A 26,071-nucleotide genomic window follows, 5' to 3' on the forward strand; every position below is an offset into this window, starting at 1 on the left:
TCATAAATACTTCTGGTGTAAGACCGGAAGTGTGAGGAAGTATCAGTGGGTATGAGAAATAACAAGAAGAAAAGACCGAGCAGCTGCTTATTACACTGAGGTGATCTTGGACCTGTCTCAGCCACGTGCTGCGGATACCCAAAGAGAACTTTAACCTGGCTTGCCTGTTCTTCAATCCAACCGGATTTCAGTGGCATGGAAGGCCGCTAAATACTATCTATAGAATGTATACAGCAGAGCTACGGAATACTGGCATGATCTGGAATAATTCCTTAAAAAAGAAGAAGAATAATTCCAATTTACATAGTAATCACATCAGAGCTATCACAAACACTCGATGATGACGAGCTTATAACTATCTGTTATTTAGATAAATCAAGTTATTCACATTTAAGTTTTTAACAGCTCAAGACGTTTTCTAACATTTCTGTTAATTAATACTTTTATCGTTATTCTTCCTTATATAGTTGGAACTCTGAGGGTCTGCCTCCTGATGAATTGTCAATCCAAAACGGAATACTTACATTGAGATCTGCACACTTCCCGGTCTGTATAGACCCGCAGACCCAAGCTCTCAACTGGATTAAAAAGAGGGAAGAGAAAAATAACTTAAAGGTAAGTCATTGATATCCCACGCATTTAGCTGGGGTTAGTCAACGACCTCCCCTAGCTACTTCCACTCTTTTCAGTGCCTAGTTTTCTGCTGCCACGTACATCCACCAATCTTTAATCCAGCGGGTTTTAAGGCATCCCTGTAGTCTTTTGGTATCCCTCGAATACCATTGTATGATTGCATTTGTTTCAGTCGTCAAATAACATATCCAGTCCATTGCTATTTCATCAGCTTGACCTCACATTGCATACTCTTGTTCACCACCTTGCAGACTTCATATTAGAAAAAATGTCTGGCAAGGCGACAAGATATCACGACCTATTCAGGTGACTTGACTGGGAGAACAAAGGAATCGTCATTGACATTGTTCCCTCAGTAGCTTTTAAATGAAAGGCCATAAAATAGGTTTAAAGCAAAATATTTCATAGAAAAATTATATATTTACTGCTTTTCCGACTTACAAATGTCAATAATTGACAGTATTATGTATGTCGAGATTGCTCACGGAAACAAACTGGCTGGGGTGCATTTAGGAGCCTGAATAATATCTTCATAAGTAAACTCCAATTGTGCCTGAAGTGTAAAGTGTTCAACTAATGTCTATTAAGGTTCAAATATATTATCGATGGATGCAATATCGCAAGTAATTTTAATGTACACACACATAGAAACTGTTAAAATTAATTGAAATTGGCATGAATAATGAATAATAAATCAAAATACTAATACATTAGAGTTGGCACTCTCCATCATTGAAATTATATAGATAGTGATTGTTCAAAATATTCTGCTGTATGACGAAACCATAGACTAAATTTGTAAAATAGTATGACAGTACGCGACGTGCATCATAATGTATTTGAACCTTTAGTGGTGCTCATGCATGCGGTGTATGTGCAACATGGGTCATATGATATGCCGTATGATGATTTATGAAATTCAACTTATGAGCAAAGAGTGAAGCAACGTAACTTGTCTCCAGTTAGTATAATTATTAATGAAATAATTATCCCTTCAGCTGTCCTATGTGGAAGCGGTGATCTCATTTGATTTCTTACTTCTCATACCAATTATTAAATTGCAGATAATCACTTTCAATGATTCTGGATTTTTAAAGCAACTCGAATTGGCAATTATGTACGGTCACCCTGTATTATTTCAAGATGTCACCAATAACATTGATCCAATTATTGATAATATTCTGGAGAAGAATATCAAGGGTGAGTTATAGTCACAATAGTAAAAGTACATTATTGTATTTCGTCCTAAGCCGAGCATAATATGGTGTGTATGTACGAAACTGATGTTCAACAATTCCTTCAACCTATCGGGTCTCCGCTGTGGACGAAATGCAAATTGAAAATATAACGTTTGATTTTTGACACACTAACCAGCACCTAGATCAGTAGTCTCCAAACTCAAAAAGGATGTGAGCTACTATCAGAAATTGAAATTGTCTGGTGAGCTACTTATACATATTCCTTCTTTATAATTTTTTATCATCGTCCTTTATCCTACCATACATAATATTATTATCTTACTTAAAATAAATTAGGACATCGGACTTCCAATAAAACATAGAATGCGTACTTTAATTATCTATTTATAAACATAATAATAATTGAAAAATATCTTGAAATAAGTGTGAGTAAAAGTAAAAATAAATAGTGAAAAGAATTTTATTCACTTTCCTCCACAATTTTTTAAATTCTCGGTGAGTACCTTGTCACTCCCATCCGAATACAATTATCAAGACGTATATCTGTGAATCTGCTTCCATTTTTAACCACTTTCATAGTGGAAAACGTTGATTCACATAAGTAGGTAGAACAAAACAATGCCTTCATTTCATTTCGGACTCCAATAATAAAATTTGAGAGGCAAATTTATAAATATGATAAAATATCCTACGCGAGCTACCGAAAATGCCGCCGATCGTTTGGCGATCACTGACCTACATGATATAGTACGCTGCCGTCCACTTTGTCAAAGTATGGACCTAATAGGTTAAGCAAGTGGCAGACAATCACTTTGTGGAGGCCCATATGATCTTATTAGGATCGGACATGGTCGAAAGAAGTCCACTTTGAATCACAAGACAACTTAAAGGGGTGTTACGGGGTGATTGACGACTACATGTATCCCTCATTTATATATATTGATTATTTTCATGACTCGAGCGAGTGCAAATTCATTATATCGCAACAGATTTTTAATAATATTTTTTTTGTCCTGCACTTATTTTGACATGTGCCATGCGCCATTAATCGTCATAATGATTGGAATCACACATGTATGATCAGATTATTATTGACAAATTTTACATAATGAGGGGCCGTCTATATATGACGTCACACAATTTTGGCTATTTTTACGTCACATTTTAAAATAACCCTAGAAAACAAAAAAAAAAATTAATATTTCTCCTTAAATTCCTGATCTCCAATATTGTGTTTTCTGATCCTTTTATATTTTTTGTTTACTTTGTGACATCACATTTCGACGTGACACCCCTCCCCCTTCGTCACAAATCATTGCATTATATCAGACCGCCTCACCCCCTAGAGTGTGACGTCATATATGGACGGCTCCAGGTCAGTGCAGACAGGTGGAGCAGGGTAACCTATATAGATTATATTTGCAACGCAGAACGAAATTAATATAACTTTTATCTTATGTATGACGTTTATTTTGTTATTAATTTTGTTTAGTGTATTAATAAAATGTTTTCATATTTTAAATTGTTTTGTTTTTCAAATTGTTGATTGTGAAATTTCGCTTATCGCTACCATATCCAAAATGTATCCCCCGCGATCACCTTCATTATGGGTACCTACTCAGCTACTCAAAAGTGACAAAGATGAATGAATATTGATCAACAATGGCTGCATCCATTTGCTCTGCCTATTTTTATGTTGTATTCACATTCATTTCAGTGGAGAGTGGTCGACAATTTGTAATGCTGGGCAGCACAGAGGTGGATTATGATCCCAACTTCAGGATGTATCTCACAACTAAATTGGCAAATCCACAACTGAATCCGTCAGTCTATTCCAAAGCCGTTATTATTAACTATATGGTCACAATGTCGGTAAGTCTAATTCATAATTAATATTATGTTTTAATTAACAAGCAATCGAGTGATTGTTGCTTTGTACAATATACAGAATGTCAGCTGTTCATGTGTTCGCCATTTTGAATATTATTACAGTTCACGCTCAGTAATTCAACATTCGATTATCCGACAACTACTATAATCTGCCGTTATTCTTACTAGTTGAAAGCACAAAATCAAGCTCTATAGTTCACCGGTGTTCGATTGTCAAATTCAGTAGTCCACCGCGTATAAATATACAACGCAGATGAGACAAGTTTGTTTTGGAAACTTCTCCTTAGTAAAACGTACGTTCATCACGAAGAAAGTAATGAACCAAGGAGGAAAGTGCCCAAGGACCGCATCACAATTATGCTGTGCTCCAATGCAACCGGGACACACAAAATAAAGCTTTTGGACGTAGGGAAAGCCAGGAATCCTAAGCCATTCAAGAATATCTGCCTCACTGAACAACTGGTTGTGTCAAGTGATTTACTATATTTAGTTAATAAACTTAGTTTATAAATATGTATAATTTAGTAAATACATACTTGATTTAGATTATACATAAAACTGTAATTTGCTAGTACTATTTCTCAAAAAAACTATTTTTACGAAATACCTGTTTTAATTTTTTTCATATTTTGTATGTATGCACTATAATCTGCCGTTTTCACTCATGGCCCCCACGAAGGGGGGGCTGACATGGCTCTAGCCTGGGGGCCCGGACTCAGGAGGGGACCGGCGTGGTGACTTGACCAGATAAGTGAGATAAGCACACATCACAAATTTGCTCTCACAGTAAAAAAAGGCGCCTGCGGCGCTATTTTCCTTCACTAATGTTATTATTTAGAATTATGTGCTTGTACGATACAATTTTTAATTGTGTATCGATACTCGACAACTCCATAATTCAAATGAATGTATTAAAAGATACAAAAAACACTAATTATACACATTAATTTTACCGCGTACAACATTTGGAAAACGCTACTGTAGAGCTTCACAGTGCCTTTATCCTTAGCGATAGGTAGGGGGGCCCGCCTAAGATCCTAGCCTGGGGGCCCGCTTCAGGATGTGGGGGCCATGCTTTACTAATTGGAAACTTGTCTGGTTTTTGGGGTGGCGGATTACTGAGAGAGTACTGTAATATTATGTTTTAATAACAAGCAATCGAGTGATCATTGCTTTGTACAATATACAGAAAATCAGCTGTTCATGTGTTCGCCATTTTGAATATTGTGACGTAATAGTTCTTCATTCAAATTTAGTTCCTCATTAGTAAATACAATTTTTATGTGGTTATTTATTGTTTGTACAAACACAATCTTCAATAATAACTTGTGGTAACATTTGAAATAAGAATGTTTAGTGTCGCCATCAAGCTGACTAGTTATTGAAATTTTTGATCTACTAATAATTTTAAACATTAGTAATACAAACGTACATTGTTAGTCAATCACACTAAATGCCGATATGATCCAATTGTATCTGAATATCTATTTATGATTACTTACGACTGCAAGTAGCTGAGACTTCATGTCATTTAGGTATTAGTAACATTATTATCATTTTTGCTTTCATATTATATAAAGGTTTCATCTGGATGGAAGAGGAGTTTTACTCTTCTGATATGTGATGTTCATTTATCATTCAGGGTTTGGAAGATCAACTCCTCAGCGTGGTGGTCCGGTCAGAGCGCTCGGACCTGGAAGAGCAACGCGAGTCTCTCATCATGGAGACCTCGTCAAACAAAACTCTTCTGCAGCAACTGGAGGACTCACTGCTACGAGAGCTCACCAACTCCACGGGGAACATGCTTGATAATGTTGATTTGATTACCACGCTCGACAATACCAAAACAAAAGCAGCCGAGGTGAAGATGTCTATTGTTTTTGATACAACAAAATAATTAATAGTACTATAAGCATAGCTTTTCTCATGTTAACATAATACAAATATTGTAGAATATTGAAATAATTCAATATAGAATTACAGGAGCGCTCAACATAGAGCCAACATCTTCGTGCGGCTCCTTGCCCGCAAGTGAGCATGAACTTTGTTGATCAAGTAGGCAAGAGGCTTGCCACTATGATAATATACATGGGACACTGATTAGATCATGTTTCTGACGTTCATAAAGGAGATAAAATAAAATATGATATTTAGGTTTCAGAAAAACTGGATATCGCGTTAGAAACTGGAAGAAATATAGACATGCTTCGCGACGGATACAGGCCGGTTGCCAGGAGAGGCGCCATTTTGTTCTTCGTTCTTTCCGATATGGCGACTGTTAACACAATGTATCAATATTCACTCTCGGCATACTTGGAAGTATTTGCGTTTGCACTTAGGAAAGCTTTACCGAGTATTTTAGTGGAGAATCGATTGAAAAACATCATTGACACCCTCACCAAAAATGTATATGAGTACGGATGCACCGGTAAGCTAATATTCTGTATATGAAATCTTATCATTCCTAAATCAGATGCTCTCAATCTTTTGAACGTTACATCAACCTATTAATGACCTATTTATGGAGGTGATATGACAGCGAGTCGCAGTCATAGCCTCGGTAAAATCATAAAAAAAATGATTGAGAAACAGTTCCAAGCATACAGCGGCTTTTGTAAGTTCAATAGTAACTGTTATCTTATATTTTACTAGTGTGGCTCCTTCAGTGACCCCACTCCCGCCAGAACAGTTACATGTAAATTGTACGTAAAACATTTCACCGTGGCACAGTTCGCCATGAGCTTTACCAATTTTATTAGATTCAATATGAACATTAATTCAATTTTCATTGCTGATTTAGGCAAAATTCATGAATTCAAGAATGAAAACCTAACCTAACAAATAATCCAGTATATCGGCTATTTTTAAAATTTGTTTGCTGCTGGCTTCCTGTAAAGTGTAAACTGATAAGAACCGTGTTTTATTTAAACATGAATTTTATGTCAGTACTATACGACCCAAGAGGTTGGACAGTCTTTAATATACGGCCATATATTTCCGATACAACATTTCACGGTGTAGTGTGATACGGCGAACTTCATACGTACAAGTTTCCGGATTTACGTCAGAAGCCCTTCCCACCCTTCGCTATACATGCAAAATTAATGATGATAGTGTAATGTTTAAGTTTTAATATTTCGAAAAATAAATCGTTGACATACATGTTTTTCTTTACATTTCTATCTTGAACGGTTTTTGAGAAACCTGTTACTGAATGTTCCAGATCAATAACCAACCACAAACTTTAACAGAATGTGTTGTCATTATATTAGCACCTGTTTGCCAAATTTCAAGTCTATACAGAAAATAGGCGAAAAGGCTTTTTTTAGCAGTACAGGAAAACTTGATAAAAAAAACCTTTTTATATTAAAGAGAAGTTTAATAAAACAAATCTGTGTAATTGAATATATCGTCTCTGTTCTGGCAGAACACACTAACTGGAGAATACTAGTTTTGAGTAATTTGACTTTGAAGTTGTTAAAATGTTTGAAATAATGGTCTATCATGTGAGTTTATTAAGTAATCGTAAAAAGGGTGACTTTAAAATAAAGACTGTTTATTTATTAAGAAGGTTTCCAGACGGTAAAGTTTGAAATAAGGAACATTTTGGTACTAACTCAATATGTCATTTTTTCGAATTAGTGTTTTCTGCCAGAAAAGTGACGATATTATGTCACATTTATAAAAGTGTATACATAGATTGAAAAACTCGTTTTTAACATAAGTTTGTTTTTCAGGTATTTTTGAGCGTCACAAATTGCTGTATTCATTCCAAATGACAATAAAACTACAGCAAAATGAGAACACCGTGATGCAAGCCGAAATTGATTTCTTTATTAAAGGTAATGTCTCTCTGGAGAAGTCTACACGCGTTTGTCCAGCACCTTGGCTACCTTCTGATGTAAGCTGATTTACCATTCGTACAGTATACTTATATTATTATTTTATATTCAACCATGTCTGATCCTAATAAGATCATGTGCGCCTCCACAGAGTAGAGGTTTGTGTTAATAGATTTTGTTTTTACGAGAAACAGATGTCAGCAACTTGCTCAACCTATTCGGTCCATACTCTGACTCATATACAAATTGAAAAACAATATGTGAACTTGCCAGACCCAGGATTCGAATCTGGGACGCACGACGTTATAGACCAACGCTTGAGCCGCGCGGCCATTGTGGGTGCGTGGGTGGTATACATAATATTAACTATATATAAGAGTATAGACATATTTCTTCTTTCTCTCTCTTCCCATCGCCTTGTTAGTAGTGAACCAGTCACAGTGTTCAATATTAGTTGTTTATCAGATTTATATTCTATGGCAGAATCACATCTGTTTCAGGGTTGGGAAGACATACTTAAACTGAGTGTGGAGTTTCCTGATGTCTTTGCTAACCTGCCTGATGATATGGTGAAAGAACCTGATCAGTGGAAAGAGGTAAGAAGTCGATTCTACGTTTAAAAAAAGGTAAATTACCATGGTCAATCCCAAGTAGAGCATATAGGCATCCATAGAGTAAAGGCCGTATCAATAATTCTACGTAGTACAAACCACGATTTTATGTTTTTAAACGGACTGATCGCTTTCAGCAATCAAAATTTTTGTTATTTTGAAATTTTGATTGCTCGATAATTATTAAAATATATTTTAATTCACATATTGGTAAAACTATGAAAATTTTACAATATAAGTGGAATAATTACAAATTAGTAGTTCATATAAAATTTACCCGTTCCTTTATCAGTATTTATACATTCAGTGTATTCGTATATTTTTTTATTGACATGGCAATGCACTTTTATATATTATTATGATTAAGATGGTGTCTGTTGACATAATATAGTATATGTCAATCTAGTGTCGATACATGAATGATGTTTAATACTGCTAGTCTTTCATGTTTGTTTATGATAATATCAGTGCTTACTCGAAATAATTTTATTTGTCGGAAATTAATTTAGACAAAAAAACTGTATTTATTTGATTTCTGGTTAAAATACGTAATTCTATGACAGAGAGGTCAGATGTGTTTCATGTTTTCTATTGGTTTATGGCGCCACCTGGGACGCTTGTTGTACACTAATCATTATTCACTATTTACCTGAAGAACGGCTAATTACTGATATTCTATGCATCGAGTCCTTAGTCCTCATATAAAGTAGGTTTTTTTGCAGGGAACTCAGAATTATTGGGAACTGAAATACCTAACGGGTAAGGAGTAGCAGGTATCCGATCTCGAGTAAGGAATAATCCGGGATAAACTTAAACACGTGTCAAGAATACGTCTTACGTCGAATACTGACAAGTATTCTCGGTTTATGCATTGACGCTCATTTAATATTGGTGTATTACACACACTATTGGACGTGCATAATGCGTGTTTCATTTTCGTAGGACACTCACACATTCAAAACCCTGCATAAAAATGTAGTGTATTGAATATTGCCTATCGGAATTCTATTAATTATTATCTGTTCTATGGTTTTTTGTAAACTTATTTTCATAAAGAATTATTATAGATTAATTAATTTTAATTTCTTATTTCTAATTCTAGTTTTCTCTATCTGATTAATAGATGCTTTATTTCAGTGGTTTGATAGTGATTCTCCAGAGTCTTCTCCTTTCCCCAGTAAATATTCGTTGAAGTTAAAGCGATTTGAAAGATTGATGCTTTTGCGTTGCTTCCGGGTTGACAGAGTCTACAGAGCCGTCAGCGACTACATCACATACACGATGGGAGAAGAGTTCATCACGCCACCTGTTATAAGGTATGACATCTGTCATTTTAATTTTGTCGGATGAGCACCTAAGAACAATGCTTTGTTCCATATCTGCATTGAACTATATGGACTGTGGAAAGATAAAAGGATGTAACCCTCTGTTTTTTCAAAATAAATTTTATTACATGATGATGATGTACATGTTGTGTCCAAAAGATATAAGCTGTAAATGCCGTTTTATTATCTAAATTTAGCTAGCAATTAAAAAAAAAAAAGAAGGAAGTGATGTTGGAAAAATGACTTAACCATCATTTTTGTTGATTTTTTTTAAAATTAACTCAATAATTAATATCAGATTAAGGATATAAAAACCAAATTATTAATTATCATGCACTTCAAGGTTATGTCTATTTTGTATTTTAACTTTGACCGAAAACCACAAACGTTTTTGTGATCCTGTAAAATTTGATTTGTGTGGATTACACCCTGTTTCCTTTCCACAATCGATATATTATCAATGAATTCGAAAAAAACTTTCTGTAAAGACGGTGCTGAAAAATGGTTACTAAGTATGTATAATGATGCAATTAGCTATAAGTAATTTTCCTTTGAAGATTCATTTGCAGCAAACGTCACGCTGTCATTGTTGGCACTAATTATTTCAATACAATTTTGGATTCACTCGATAGATCATTTCCATAAATTATTAAATGTACCTACGTACCAGGGAACTCGGAAATAATGGGAACTGAAATACCTAACGGGTGTGGAGTAACAGGCAACCGATATGGAGTGTGGAAGAATATAGGATAAACTTAAACACGTGTCAAGAATACGTTTCTATTTCGTTCTGACAACTGCACTTGGTTAATGCATCGACGCTCGTACAATATTGGTATATTTGAAGATTGCAACACATACTATTGCACGTCTATAATGTGTGGTACATTTTCATAGGACACTCAAGTATTCAAAACCCTGCGTGAAACTGTAGTGTATTGGGGTATAGCCTATCAGAATTCTATTTATTAATCTGTTCTGAAAGTACGTACGTACCATTATTGCCTGATATTATTGCTTTGTTAATTATATTGACCATTTCGAACACAAAACCCTGTTCGACTTGTACCGGAACCAAAGCATTGGCATTATAAAACAAATATGCCTGTGAAAAGACAGACTGAATCCATTATTGTACTTAGATAGGCTACCGAAAATACTGAACAGTGAATATTATTAATTAGATGAACAATCACAAAAAATACACACATTAACAATAAACCGATAAAGATTTTTTTTATATGCAGATGAAGTTTTTAGATATACAAATGTGAAGGTGAAATAAAGTTCATTTTACATCGCAGATACCCTTGTAGCAAGATTCATTCTTAAGGAAATCAGTTTTTTCTTTAACCCTTTCGCTGCGAGCCATTTTCGCGGGAATTTATTTTCAGTCAACTGATCTGTTAAAACGGTCACTACAGCTAAAACAGATCGATTCCAAAATTAAAAAATAGATTACTAGATGAACTATATATCAGTTATTCCAAATGCACCAAGAAATAAACTATATTCGTTACATTCTCACTAAAATAAATCAAAGAAAGTGAAGACGCTAAAAAATATCCAAGCTTTGACCGCGCGTTCAAAATGGCGGCTGTCCAGTCTTCACATACACAGTTTCAACACATACTACCGAGCAATTCGCCGCGTTTGTATTCGTTATACACAGGGCTGTGTTGAGTACATGCTGCCGTAGTTGATTACGGTCTATGACAGATATATTACTAAATCACTTGTGGAATAATCAGTGGGTTATCGCTTATCGCATTTAGTAAGTCGTAAACTCAAATTTTATTACCATTTCAAATTCTGAACCTATATTTATTTTCGTCGCCATAAAATAATGTCATCCACTTATTCATTAGGATGTTTTGGAGAATAAAACACTAAAAATAATTACCGCACTGCTAAAATACTATTATGATATAATTTATGAGGCGCCGTCGGCTTTTTCATTGTACAAAGGGCCTGTCGAATAATCGCCAGGCATAATATGAGCATGTGAACAGAGCTAACACAGTTTCGTGGCACATAAAAATTAAAATTATTACCCATTATAATAATGTAAATATCAAATATGGAACAATGAACAAAGCCAAACAAGTTTACTGGAGAGCTGTGCATCGATAAAATATTTTCCAGCATTATTTTTTCGATAATATTATGTGGTAGTGACATTTTGGCGGGTGAAATAATTATTTCACATATATTTATAATGACAAAAAATACTAAAAACAAATCTTCAAAATGTTTCTATCGAGATCACAGATCACTAAGAAAAAATACATAACACTAACGTAATCATAATAATTAATTAAAAGGTAAATAAAAATATTATCGATGCACACTTTTCGATGCATGACCAATGTTTTGTTTTGATAACCCTGGTGACGCATCTAGTACACCCGTCTTCGCAATGGCGCGCGATTCAAACGACTGAATAACGAGTGTTCTTTTCAAAAATATATTTCCTTGTGTTTTACTTGACATTTTTATGATCTGTTGCCTGATATGTCTACCTAAAGGTTTGAACTAATTTTTAAAGCATATTATCCACAAGTGTCTCTTCTAGTTTGGTCAAAAATACGAGATAAAGTCTATGGCATGTTTACATGCCATACGCAGTCTAAGGGTTAAGAGTCATGTGATGAATAATTGGTAGAGTGTCCATTTGTAAAGACATGGGTCGTGGGTTCGAATTTCACATCTGAAAAATTAACATGTTGTTCTTCAATGTTTATTCGGATTCAGAGCAAGGACCTCCTAACAGGTTGAGCGTGTGGTTAACATACATTTCTTGTAAAAAAAATCTGTGTCCTGAGTAATTTATTCATGGTTCTTATAATTCTTGAACAGTTTGGATAGAATTTACGAACAAACAAAACCCGGCACTCCTGTCGTCTTCATCCTGTCGGCCGGCTCCGATCCGACCAGCGATCTCATGAAGCTGGCCGATATTCATGGATTCGGAGGCGGAATGTTCAAGTATCTTTCTCTTGGCCAAGGACAAGAAAAGGTGAGTCCAATAGTGTACTTTGATTATGTAACATTCTTTATTGAACATATATAATTTGCAAAATATTTCAGAGAAATATCTACTTAGGTACCTATATATTTATTAAAAAAACAAAATGATAATAATACATCTTCCAGCCGGATTCGAACCCACATTATTTAATAGATTTACGCCAATGTGTTCTACCAACTAACCTATGTGCGTCCTATCTAATAATGAAGAAATTTACATCTCCGAAGCGCTTCACAAATTGCGTTATTTTTGACAGTCATTACAGAAAGTCTGTTAGATAGGACACACAGTTTAGCAGGTAGAGCACATTGGAGCGAATCCGCTAAATGCGGGTTCGAGTCCCGCTGGGCGTCGTATTTATTTTAGAAAGATTTTTCAAATTATATAGGAATGTAAAAAAATATAAAAATACTTCATGATATTTTAGCTTTTACAATAATGAGGAAAGATGGAGCACCGTAATGACGCAAATATATTTCCTAAAAAGTTTACCAATGCTCAGGCATACCTAACATACATAGATTTCTTAATCGATCTTTATATGGCATTCCTGTTTTTAATGCACTTGACTACAGCAGGGGTTCTTAACCACGTGGTTAAGCCATTTTCGTGCGCCCCCGGCAAAGTATTAAATAAGGAAAAAAAATATTTTTATTAAAATTATTTATTGAAATCGCATTAAAATAACCATATTTTTGAGATTTGACATTCAAAAAATTTTCATTTCAACAGGTCAAATATATTCGAACAATTAGATGACCATCATTGGCTGATAGTTGTGGAAAATTAAACAATTTTAATCTTGAACTTCAGAGAAAAAATAACGATATACCTAGCAGAAATGATTATTTCTATAAAAGCCTTCAAAGCTAAAATATAGTTTTGGATAAATATTTTTTCGAAAAATTCTCTTGTAAATTTTCAAAGGATGAAAAAGTGGTTGGCGAAAAAGTATTTTTCACGTACAATTATTTCTTACATCTTAAGACGCTTTTAGAGCAATTTGAAAATATATTCCAGCAATATTTCATTATCGAACCGATGGCTACATTTTTTTATAATCATAGACATTACTAAAATTGCTAATTCCATAGTGAAAATTCTTCAAGAAGACACACCAAAAAATGAAGAAGAATTTCTAGAAATCCGATGTGCGCCCGCCACTGTTACCCCAAATCTCAAATGCACCCGCTACTGCAAATAGGTTAAGAACCCCTGGACTACAGTGTAAGTTCAAGACCTGAATGCGGCAAAAATGGAGAAAAGATTGTTTATGAATTTCACTGATTACAGATAGCCATTGGGCTTTTGGAGACGGCAATTCATCGAGGGCAGTGGCTGATGTTGCAGAACTGCCATCTTTTGGTGAACTTCTTGTATGAGCTGGAAAAGACTTTGGACCGCATGGTGAAACCTCATCCGGAATTCAGACTGTGGCTGACCACCGACCCCTCGCCGATATTTCCGATCGGGATACTGCAAAGGTCACTTAAAGGTAACGCCAAAGACGGGAGCCTATAATATATTATGATGGTAACATTGATAATAGTGTTGCAAGTCAATTTCAATTTGTTGAATGATCTCAATATTGTAACCATGGATATTTTTAAAATATGTAATATGTTGTTGACATAAATTGATTATTCCTATAATATAATGATATATAAATATAGGCACCTACATAGTTAGAATATGATCAGTCTATATTAATTTAGTTTTAGTGAATTTAATGTAGGTATCAGTGGCGTGCAGTGAGGTTTGCTCGTGCATACACTCATTATTTATTCATCATTTCTTAAATGAAACTATATTCAATTACATCATTTCGTTGACAAGAGAGTCAAAATGATCGTTTCTCAAATAAAATTATATAACGTAACACAATGAAAATGTATAATATTTATGTAATGTATAAATTAAAGGCCCGTGATAAGTCACTTTTGAGTTGTTCCCTAGAATCGTAACCGAATTGGAACAACTCCAATTTTTGGGCACGATCATGTCGAAGATTACCCAGAACGTATGAAAATATTCGAATTAACCTTGAGCTTCCAAATATGGCCACACGAGCATGCGTTGTCTTTCATTTGACATAACAACACAAATTTGACGTTTACATTATGAAGGTTGCCTTACTTTATTCATTATTTTAACAGACAATAATAATACAAAACAAAAATAATATGTACATCAGCAACGGGAATGGGACAACTGGACGCCAGACAATTGGGCGCCGCACTGTCATAGACACGTAGATGAGGAATTTTAATCAGTTTCTATCTACTACATACTTAGTAGTTTTAATTCATTTTACTCTTAACATTATGTTTTTTTTATAGCTGATTGAGAATTACCATGCCTAAGGCTTTATATAAAATAAAAACTCTTTTCGTTGGAACTTAAAAATATGCAGGATTAAATCATTATTTAAGTGTGCATATTTAAATTCTCCCCAACTATTAAATCATAATATAATAATTGAAATATAAATAATAATATTACATATTTTTTTAAAGTACCTATAAGCACGAATTCGAATTCGAATTGCTTGGCGTCGAGTTTTCCCGGCGGCATATCGTCCTAGACCAGTGGTCGGCAAACCGTGGCTCTTTGGCCCCTTGAGTGTGGCTCTACCACAAATGACCACGTATGGACTAAAACAGTGTAAGATAAATCAGTCAAAATGTCATCGATTATAACCAATCAGCATATCGAAGATCTTAAATTGGTTTCAACTTTATTAATAGTAGTTGACGAGTTTTGTGACATTAATGATACAGGACAAATTTGTACGATTTATTTCATCTACAGGTAATAAAGAAGAACTTTTAGGACTATTGCCTCAAAGGTCAAACACGTTGAGAGGATATTGCAAATGCTGTGATTGAGTGCATGGAAAAACGTCATATTCCACTCGATAAAATTGTGTCAATTTCAACAGATAGGGCGAAAAGTATGACCGGTGTAGGAAAAGGGTTTGTTACTATTTTGAAAGAAAAAAATAAGCATGTTGCATCATTCGTCAAAAAGCGCATTGTGCGCAGACATTTCCATAAGAAATTTGCAAAGTTAGCTTTTAATTATCGCCAATTTTTTTTTTGTTAGTTTAGTACGCAGATCTTCTGCTGCATAACAGGGTACGTTGGTTATCAAGAGAAAAATGTTTTAAAACGTTTCGCTTCCTTAATAACATAAATATTAATAAGCATTTCTCCTTGAGAAGGGTGTTTGTTCACTATTCAGAAATATGGTAACGGACAATCAGTTGATCCAAAAATTCTATTTCATGGAAGACGTTACGTCTCATCTAAATTAACTTAATCGTAAACTGCAGGGGGAAGGAAACACATTTTTTCGAAGAAGTTATAGAAGTTATTTCATTAGAAAACAAAATATCCCTTTTTGCTTAAGATTTAGAAAGAGAATCTTCGATTCATTCAAAGCCTGCTGGCACATTGCTACGAAAATAATTCTGATTTTGACATTTGCTATTTCCAAACAACAATTTTAAATATGAGGGAAGCTTTCCTCAACACGTTTCAGGAATTCAGAAACAGCAAAGCGACGTTAGTCTTTGCTAAAAAAAACCTCTTAATGCTACGGTAACAGAATTAATTTTTTCTCCCTTTAATGTTGACATTGGCAACTTTGAAATTTTGAAATGCAACTGCTGAATTTAAAAAATGAAGAATTATGGAGCTCTACATTTCAACGTCTCTGTGCTGATATAGACATATTGGAGAAAAACAAATATGAATATGGTTCATAGCACAAGTAGTCTTCTTTGAAAGACCTGGAGAAGGAGGACGTGATGATTTTTAACACCTGGAATAGTATTCTTGACTCATAATATGTTTTATTGAAAAAACTAGCATTTGCTGTTCTTTCCCTTTCCGGTTCTACATATTCGTGCGAACAATCTTTTGCAAGCATGAACCTTATCAAGAGTAAGGTCGTCTTATTGATTAAAACCTGAAATCGTGCCTAAAATTAAAAACAACAACATACAATCCTGACTTACCCAAACTTTTCAAGGAGATGGAAGGCAATTGTTAATATAAAGATAATTTATGACTTATATTTTTATCAATAAATAAGATCATTCTTAAATAAGACATCAAATTTTTTTCAGTGTACCTACCTTATAGTTTAATTAAGACTTAAAACTTTAATTAAAGTTTATTAAGTTAATAATCAGTGTACCTACATCTATAGTTTAAGTTGAAGAAATTTGGTTCTTCAAAGAAATCGCAATCGTTGTACTGTTGATATTTGGCTCTCTTGACTAATGAGTTTGCCGACCACTGTCCTAGACCCTCAGCAACTCATTACTTGTCTAAATTTCATTTGTTGCTTTACTTATAACTGTTCGTACTAGTAACTGAGCGTATATTATAAACTAATCAAATCAAGCGTCAACACGATTGAGCTGGTAGCTGGATTGTTCCGTGTAATTACTATTTAAAGTCGACGATCGTTGAATCTGATTGAGTCTGCGAGACTACTAATGTCATTAGGCCCTTAGAATGCCATTAGAAGAGATATAGAAGTTAAATAAAATATACCATCCAACTGCATAATATCATTGCATACCGAGCATTATCAAGAATTTCTGGGCTTACTATGATTCACATTATCTGTGTGTTTCGACCAACCTGTGGACTGTGCTCAGTTGCTGTTTCTACATTTTACTGCTAGATGTCTCTATACATACATAGATTATTTTTTGTCTTCCAGTTGTAACTGAGCCACCGAACGGACTGAAACTTAACTTAAGAAATACATTCTTCAAAATACAACCGGCTGTTTTGGAAAACTGCTCGCATCCAATGTTCAAAAAGATAACTTATGTCTTGGCATTCTTTCACGCAGTTGTACAGGTAAAGTTTTAAAAAACATCAAATCTTTCGCTGTCATTTATTATACTGCCAATAATTATAAGTAGTCCAAATAAAACCACGTGGATGAAAAGCATTTTTTTTCCGATATTCTCATACATTTTCTTAGCAACCAAATATAATTTGAATGTTTCGGCTTGGCTTTTCCTTCTTCAAATGCTAAAATCATTAATATATATAGATACATAGAGAAATATCAATATTTTTTCGTAGAATTTGAAAACAAGACCCCATTTACAGAATGTTGAAAACAATTACGTAGAATTTACAATTGCATATTTAACTTTTAGGTGTATTCATTTAACTTGGTCACCGGTGTACTTATATTAGTTTAATCCTCTTGTGTCTCAGTTGTGGATACATAAGTGTGTTATTATTTTTAGGAAAGACGCAAGTATAATAAAATTGGCTGGAACATATCCTACGACTTCAGTGAATCTGATTTCACCGTATGTCTCCAAGTTTTGGAATGCTACCTCAATAAATGTACTGCCTTCAATGGCCCTGTACCATGGGCCACGCTCAAATATCTATTTGGTGAAGTGAGTATTATAATCAATGTATATGTTGCACTTAATGCTTGAACTCGTGGTGCTGTAGGTGAGGTCACACAATGCCACGCTCGCTCAACACGCTATTGCGGATACAGTTATCTATATTAATAAATGTTTACATAAAAATACACTTAATATTCATGTTGAAACAATTTTTGTTTTTTTTAAATAAAAACTTTCCTAGTGGATTCATGTCTGTAGGATGCCCTGGACAGGATAGAAATATAACCTATTTAATTTTCCAATATGAGCATATTCTGTTGCTTCTGCAGGTGATGTATGGAGGCCGTGTGATAGACGATTACGATCGGCGCATAGTCAAGACGTACATGGACGAGTACTTTGGAGATTTCCTCATAGATTCATTTCAAAAGTTCTACTTCTACTATGACGATACAGTGGAATATGTTGTACCGCCTGATTACACCAGAGATCTATACATTGGTAAGTTGTTTTTTCTATACTTAATGATGTCCTTTTCTATCTACTACCCAGGTAGTAGTCTACTACAAATTAATGAAAACTGGCTTACTCCACTGGGTGTGGTATAACAGGCAACGGATCTCGAGTGTGGAAAAATATGGGATAATCTTAACCACGTGTTAGAATATGTTATTTTCAATAGTTACGTATGTATGACAATAAAATGCATTAAAGTTTGTAACGTGAATGTAACGTGCATCCAATATTGAGTGCCGTCGGTAGTTTACGGCTTGACCGCCATAAAATATCCTGCTTCAAAATATTGGTCCACGGCAATGGCTTTTACACTTCTATTTATTAATCCGTTCTGTACCTTGTACCGACGTCTCCGAAAGATGTTAAAGATTTTTTTTATATGCAGATGAAGTTTTTAGATATACAAATGTGAAGGTGAAATAAAGTTCATTTTACATCGCAGATACCCTTGTAGCAAGATTCATTCTTAAGGAAATCAGTTTTTTCTTTAACCCTTTCGCTGCGAGCCATTTTCGCGGGAATTTATTTTCAGTCAACTGATCTGTTAAAACGGTCACTACAGCTAAAACAGATCGATTCCAAAATTAAAAAATAGATTACTAGATGAACTATATATCAGTTATTCCAAATGCACCAAGAAATAAACTATATTCGTTACATTCTCACTAAAATAAATCAAAGAAAGTGAAGACGCTAAAAATTATCCAAGCTTTGACCGCGCATTCAAAATGGCGGCCGTCCAGTCTTCACATACACGGTTTCAACACATACTACCGAGCAATTCGACGCGTTTGTATTTGTTATACACAGGGCTGTGTTGAATACATGCTGCCGTGTAGTTGGTTACGGTCTATGACAGATATATTACTAAATCACTTGTGGAATAATCAGTGGGTTATCGCTTATCGCATTTAGTAAGTCGTAAACTCAAATTTTATTACCGTTTCAAATTCTGAACCTATATTTATTTTCGTCACCATAAAATAATGTTGTCATCCACTTATTCATTAGGATGTTTTGGAGAATAAAACACTAAAAATAATTACCGCACTGCTAAAATACTATTATAATATAATTTATGAGGTGCCGTCGGCTTTTTCATTGTACAAAGGGCCTGTCGAATAATCGCCAGGCATGTGAATAGAGCTAACACAGTTTCGTGGCACGTAAAAAATATAAATTATTACCCATTATAATAATGTAAATATCAAACATGGAACAATGAACAAAGCCAAACAAATTTACTGGAGAGCTGTGCATCGATAAAATATTTTCCAGCATTATTTCTTCGATAATATTATGTGGTAGTGACATTTTGGCGGGTGAAATAATTATTTCACATATATTTATAATGACAAAAAATACTAAAAACAAATCTTCAATATGTTTCTTTCGAGATCACAAATCACTAAGAAAAAATACATAACACTAACGTAATCATAATAATTAATTAAAAGGTAAATAAAAATATTATCGATGCACACTTTTCGATGCATGACCAATGTTTTGTTTTGATAACCCTGGTGACGCATCTAGTACACCCGTCTTCGCAATGGCGTGCGATTCAAACAACTGAATAACGAGTGTTCTTTTCAAAAATATATTTCCTTGTGTTTTACTTGACATTTTTATGATCTGTTGCCTGATATGTCTACCTAAAGGTTTGAACTAATTTTTAAAGCATATTATCCACAAGTGTCTCTTCTAGTTTGGTCAAAAATACGAGATAAAGTCTATGGCATGTTTACATGCCATACGCAGTCTAAGGGTTAAATATTTTTCTTGATTCTGATTCTCTAAGCAGTTTTCTGTCATTTACTATACTTACATAAACTATCAAATCTAGCTTTATTTATTAATAAAAAAGCATTAAACCTAAAGATTGCAAAGTCAGTTATATTTATCAGTCACCAGTTTTTATATTTCTCGACCAATTTTAACCATCGTTTTTATTAATTTTAACGTTTCTTAGGTAATTTTAGTTGGCTATGTATTCTATTTTACCACGTTTTTCTGAGCTCGTATTCTTGTTTGTCCGGTGGTTGTTTATCCAGTACAAATCTTGCAATCGATTTTTAAGTAACTTCCCGACTAGCTAGACATTTGAAACTTTTAGAATATATCAGAACACGATGCCAATGCATTATTTTAATACTTTTAGCCATCTTTAAGTAGAATTGAATTCATTTTTAGTTAATTCCGTTTTGTATGAAAAGTTATTTCGGAAGAAATCTGTAATCCAATCCACAATTATTGGTTGCTAGGGATCTGGGATCCTAGCAACTAAATTATTAATATATACATGCGTTACTATGGAAATCAATATGAAATTCAAAATAACATTTCGGTATTATTTCTATCAAGTACAAATGTTTTTGATCGTTTAAGCTAGTCAAGTCAAGTTTATATGATTCAACAGAAAATTTAAAAAAGTTGTATATAAAAAGTTCTTTTTATCTTGTAATTATTTCTCTAATTCTATTTGCAATCCTAAATGTGCTTGACATTTTTTTTTGTGATTATATCAAAACGGCAAAATATGGAAGTAACAGACTTTGAAACCAATAGCCTCACTTGTACTATTATTTATTTACATTTTATAAGTCGCACTGAGGTTTATTCTAACACGTGTTTAAACAGAACAACATTGGCATTTTATGTTTCCTTGTTATACGAAATCAATCATAAAATATAATGTCTCTTGCAGATTATATTGATCGTCTGCCATTGGCAAATTCTCCTGGAGTATTTGGACTTCATCCCAATGCAGAAATCGGCTACTACACTCAGGCCGTTAAGGGGATATGGGATCATATGATTGACTTACAACCTCAGACAGGTATGGGCTTTCAAATATCTCATAAATATCCAATGATAATTTTGAACGGAAGAAAAAAAACAATGGAGCTGCTGTATAGTAAATAAAACCCATGAGTATTAATAGATTATACATTTTTTTTTATTCTTTAAATTTTGATGTCAGAACTAGTTTGTAGAGTTGCAGGTATGTCTATACACATTATCTTGCACTGTAGGTTAACGTCAGCTGCTTTGTTAGTCAACGGCTGCGATGGATAGGTCAGTTGCGGCAAATTTCCATTTTCGCACGCAGCCGTCAACCAGACTCTGTACCAAGTACTACTGTTATGTATCCGTAACTCCCCTTTCTATGATATCTCTCCAATGACAACAAATTGTCTGTTTAATTCATCGACACCCTAAGTTACTAATCATGTACCATTGTTAAGAATTTTTGATCGGTGTGATTTCGACTATTGCAAAGTACCTACTCAATATTATATTATTGATCAACCCCAATTTATCCACCCTATTGTCCAACAAGAAGATCTAGGCAATAACCGGAAGTCATATACATACATATACATATGAGTCGCTTAGAATCATAACTCACATATTGCAATTTTGTCGTTTTTTAGTTAAATATGCCAAGTGATTCTAAATGAATTAATCTATATACCGAAAAATAGTTGAGTATTAAAAGTCAATTTAAACCATGTGAAAATCGTTGACAAAGTTCATTGTTGGTGTAATATGTCGTATATTTCAAAGAATAGAGTTTTGTCACCAACGCCTTCCTAACCAATCGGGGAGCTCTATTTCTCATAGTATGCTGTATGTCTGCAACGTTAGGAGTATTAGGTATATATGTTTTAAAAAAAAAAAAGTTATTCGACTCTCTCACTCATTAATATTCTAGGGAGTTCAATACTGTTCTTCTAATTACAAAAAATAGTGCTCTGTTGGTTTTTAGCGATTATCTCAAAACTTGATTTTTGGAATATGTGAGTTATGATTCTAAGCGACTCATATATAAACATCTCTGAAGATTAACATTCATCGAGTCTTATTACTTACATATTGTATTTTTTGTGACCTTTGAGTTGATGGTAGGTAATGGAGTTTTTATCTACTTTATTGTTTTGATTTATTATATAAGCTAGAATTAAAGAGTGTTCGTAGTCAGTGTGTGTTTACCTTTGGTGAGTGTACACGGCACGGCGCCTAAAGATGCCGAAAGACGAAACCCGGGTCGCAAAAAACGACCTAAATGGAATAGTACAAAACTTAAATCCATTATAACTTATATACACCTTCCACTGGACCACGTGAAGGATCAGAGCCCGTTGGTAAGGATTTCCATTGCCGAAAACATAAACACTACTTCTAACATATTATGTAGCCTTTTCTGAATCCTTGCACCCACGTCTAAGTGCATTTTGTTGGTCGCAATAATGGTTACATTGTTCTGAATTTTCACATCTGTTCTTTAAGATATCCATATTGCATCATAAAATTAAATAATTTATTTTCCATTAGGTACTACTACAACTGGTCTAAGTCGAGAAGAGTTCATAGACAATGTCGCAAGTGATATTTTGAGTAAAATTCCGCGCGAATTTGAAATATCAAAAGTACGGAAGCAATATGAAATGAATATCACCCCGTCCTTCATTGTTTTGATTCAAGAATTAGAGAGGTAAGGAAATAATGAAGTGTTTTTAATCATAATAAAATGCCCACTTTGGCCGAGCGGCTAATGTATTGGCCTATATATCGTGGGTCCTGAGTCTGAAAAAAAAAGTCACATATTGTTTTTCAATGTATTGATCTAATAGGTTGAGCAAGTGGCTAACATACATTTCTTGTAAAAAACAAAAATCCGTTAATACAATTTACCTACGCATATAACACAATATAATGTTGTATATTATATTATTTCAAATTATAAAACTTTATCATCGGTACAATCCTTGGATGTTACGAATTCTTGGATGTCTTATATCAGCGCATCTATTCTATACACAAAACTGCTTTCGGCCGCTTCGACAGCTATCTAGGGTAGGTTTGTATCGAAGTATTAGCTCTTATTGTAACAATTACAATAAGTTAGTTGTAATTGTTTCAATAAGTGCTATGTTTTAACAGCACCTCTTTTGGCTGTGATAAATTTTAGAGCGAGATAGACAGTTTTGACGGCTAACTTCTTGTAATTGTTACAATAAGTGCTAATACTTCGATCGTGAGTATTAATCATTTCATTGTCTTTTAGGTACAACAAGTTAATAAATTCAATGTCAAAGAGTCTATCGCTCCTACGGAAGGCTCTCGCTGGTGAGATAGGGATGGACTCCGTACTGGAAAACATCGCTTATTCTCTGTTCAACGGTCAGCTACCCAACGAATGGAGGAAGCTGGCGCCCGCCTCCTGCAAGGCTCTCGGAGGTTGGATGGATCACTTCATGAGACGGGTCATGCAGTACACGTCTTGGGTAAGTTCCTCTTATGATACTCACTCATTCATTATTGGAAATGACTGAATGACTTTGAATGTCAAGCTTACAATTTTATATTAATTATACTTTGTCATAATGTAACTTAGTGTTTGGTGGCCCTCATAGTCCAATGTGCAAAGAATTGGCTTCACATATCCGGTTTTCCGGGATCGATTAACGGTGAATACAATACACCTTTTTTTTTTTATCTGGTTTTTAGTCTGTCATCTGTTTTACCTCTGAAACGTGGCATATTGTAGTGTAAAAGAAATGTCCTATGTACAGACATACATATCGCACCGTGAGTGTAAAAACAAGGCATCCGCAAGACATATTTTGGATATATTAGGGTTTGAAGTCTTCGTTTTGTTAGGAGAAATAGAGTTTCTAAAAAAAACCATAATATTTGGTTTATATCTACATTATATTGCATGTTCTTTCAGTTACTTCACTTTTACATTATCAAGTTCACGACTTCTGCAGTTGTTTCGCATTTAACCTCGAAATTGAAAAATTTGCAGATGCCTTGGTTTTGCACTCACGGTGCAATATATTATGATACAAAGAAAATCTGTTCTGATTTGTTGATTTCGTTACTTTGTAAGTTTTTTTTGACCATTCTTTGAAAACTTGTGTAGCAAAATAATTGACCACTCATCTCATCAGAATGACTTTTCGATGAAATGTTCTTACCAATTTTCTTCAGACTTAATGTTTTAAATATAAAATATAGTATCAATTGATGAAATTTCATGTATGTAGATGACTGTCATTTGAATGGGGTATTATTCCCATTTCTGATTGCTGTTGTAAACATTTCTTAAAAAGGCTACCAAGGAAGAGCCATTGGTAATATGGCTGTCGGGATTGCACGTTCCCGAGTCGTACCTCACGGCTCACATCCAGATGGCGTGCCGCCTGTTCACCTGGCCTCTGGATCGCTCCACCATGTTTACCAAAGTCACCAAATTCGAACACTACGATGAGGTCGAACAAAGACCTGTTACGGTAAATATATGAAGTTGGTTTCAGTTTGAATTTAGATGAAAAAAATGTTATTTACATATTGTTGAAAAGATTTATGTGGTAAAATTTACATAAAATTAATCAGAAGCAGTTTTCAGATAACTAAATAGCATAAAAAGGGATTTAACTGCTTTGTGTATTAATTCTCCTGTATATAAAATGATGTTGTTATTTTCATTGCAACATAACTATAATAATTTAAACATTTTGGCCTTGCCTGTACTCCTTGAAATACTAATAAACATAAACGCATTTCAAATGATTTATTCAGTTGTATGCAGTGGTGCACCTAGGGGGGGGGGGGGGCAAGGAGCCCTGGCACCCCCCAAACATGAAAATTATCAGAATGATTTTAAACATTGAAAGCCAATAAACTATACCTTGGGCTTAGACAAATAAAAACATGGCAAAAAATGATTTGTAATTCTCCAGCACCCTTTTTAGAAAAATTTCTTTGATTTTAATTTCGCCACTGTTCTGGCAGAAGACACTAATTCGAAAAAATGACATATTGAGTTAGTTATACCAAAATGTTCCTTATTTCAAACTTTACCGTCTGGAAACCTTCTTAATAAATAAACAGTCTTTATTTTAAAGTCATCCTTTTTACAATTACTTAATAAACTCACATGATAGACCATTTCAAACTCAAAACTAGTTTTCTCCAGTTAGTGTGTTCTGCCAGAACAGAGACGATTTCTAACACAAAAATTTCGAAACACTAATGTCGGGTTTTTTTAGAAACCTAATCCCTAATGGAACTGTCAAAAAATTCTCGGTGTCCACCCGAATTCCGGAGTGGTTTAGGTCATGGCTGGGGAGGGCTGGGGGCCCGGGCTGTGGGGGGCCCGGCGTGTCTGGTTGACCAGATAAGTGAGATAAACACACATCATAAATTAGCTTTAATAGTAAAAAAAAAGTCGAAAAGGCGCTTTTATACTTCATGGCCATGAACATTTTAAATTATATAATTGTGCAATATATTTTCTGATTATTATGTGTCGATACTCGACAGCTCCATTATTAAAGGAGATGTATTAAAAATCGCCAATAATTCACTGTATAGTACCCTTAATTTGAACTAAAACACAATTTGAAAACGTTAATGTAATGTTTCACACTGCCTTTAATCTTAGCGGTAGGTAGGGGGCTCGCAAAATATCCTAGCCTGAGGGCCCGTTTCAGGATGTGGGGGCCATGGTGTGGGTACACCAAGTGCAATAGACAAAAGAGTGATATACGAGAAATTAGGCTGTGTTGTGTTGAGTAGGTTTGTGTATTAGTTAAATGCAATAATACTTTTTTT

At 34.3% G+C, this 26,071-nt stretch overlaps 1 protein-coding gene across 1 annotated transcript in view; it reads left to right on the forward strand.

The window, feature by feature from the left end:
* The window catches only part of Dhc98D (Dynein heavy chain at 89D), a 122,685-nt gene that overhangs the window by 91,976 nt on the left and 4,638 nt on the right, over positions 1–26,071 (forward strand). Inside the window, exons 68-84 of the mRNA XM_085943995.1 lie at positions 468–615; positions 1,698–1,833; positions 3,550–3,704; positions 5,365–5,583; positions 5,877–6,150; positions 7,460–7,623; positions 8,065–8,160; positions 9,313–9,491; positions 12,363–12,522; positions 13,828–14,029; positions 17,272–17,414; positions 17,816–17,974; positions 18,259–18,430; positions 21,153–21,284; positions 22,784–22,943; positions 23,517–23,736; positions 24,568–24,747. Of these exons, the coding sequence (XP_085800121.1) occupies positions 468–615; positions 1,698–1,833; positions 3,550–3,704; positions 5,365–5,583; positions 5,877–6,150; positions 7,460–7,623; positions 8,065–8,160; positions 9,313–9,491; positions 12,363–12,522; positions 13,828–14,029; positions 17,272–17,414; positions 17,816–17,974; positions 18,259–18,430; positions 21,153–21,284; positions 22,784–22,943; positions 23,517–23,736; positions 24,568–24,747 (2,899 nt within the window). The remainder of the gene's footprint in view (positions 1–467; positions 616–1,697; positions 1,834–3,549; positions 3,705–5,364; positions 5,584–5,876; positions 6,151–7,459; positions 7,624–8,064; positions 8,161–9,312; positions 9,492–12,362; positions 12,523–13,827; positions 14,030–17,271; positions 17,415–17,815; positions 17,975–18,258; positions 18,431–21,152; positions 21,285–22,783; positions 22,944–23,516; positions 23,737–24,567; positions 24,748–26,071) is intronic.

Source organism: Rhyacophila brunnea, unplaced genomic scaffold (genome assembly GCF_057557595.1).
Source record: "Rhyacophila brunnea isolate RB1 unplaced genomic scaffold, BYU_Rbru_1.0 scaffold_16, whole genome shotgun sequence".
NCBI classification, from domain to species: Eukaryota; Metazoa; Arthropoda; class Insecta; order Trichoptera; family Rhyacophilidae; genus Rhyacophila; species Rhyacophila brunnea.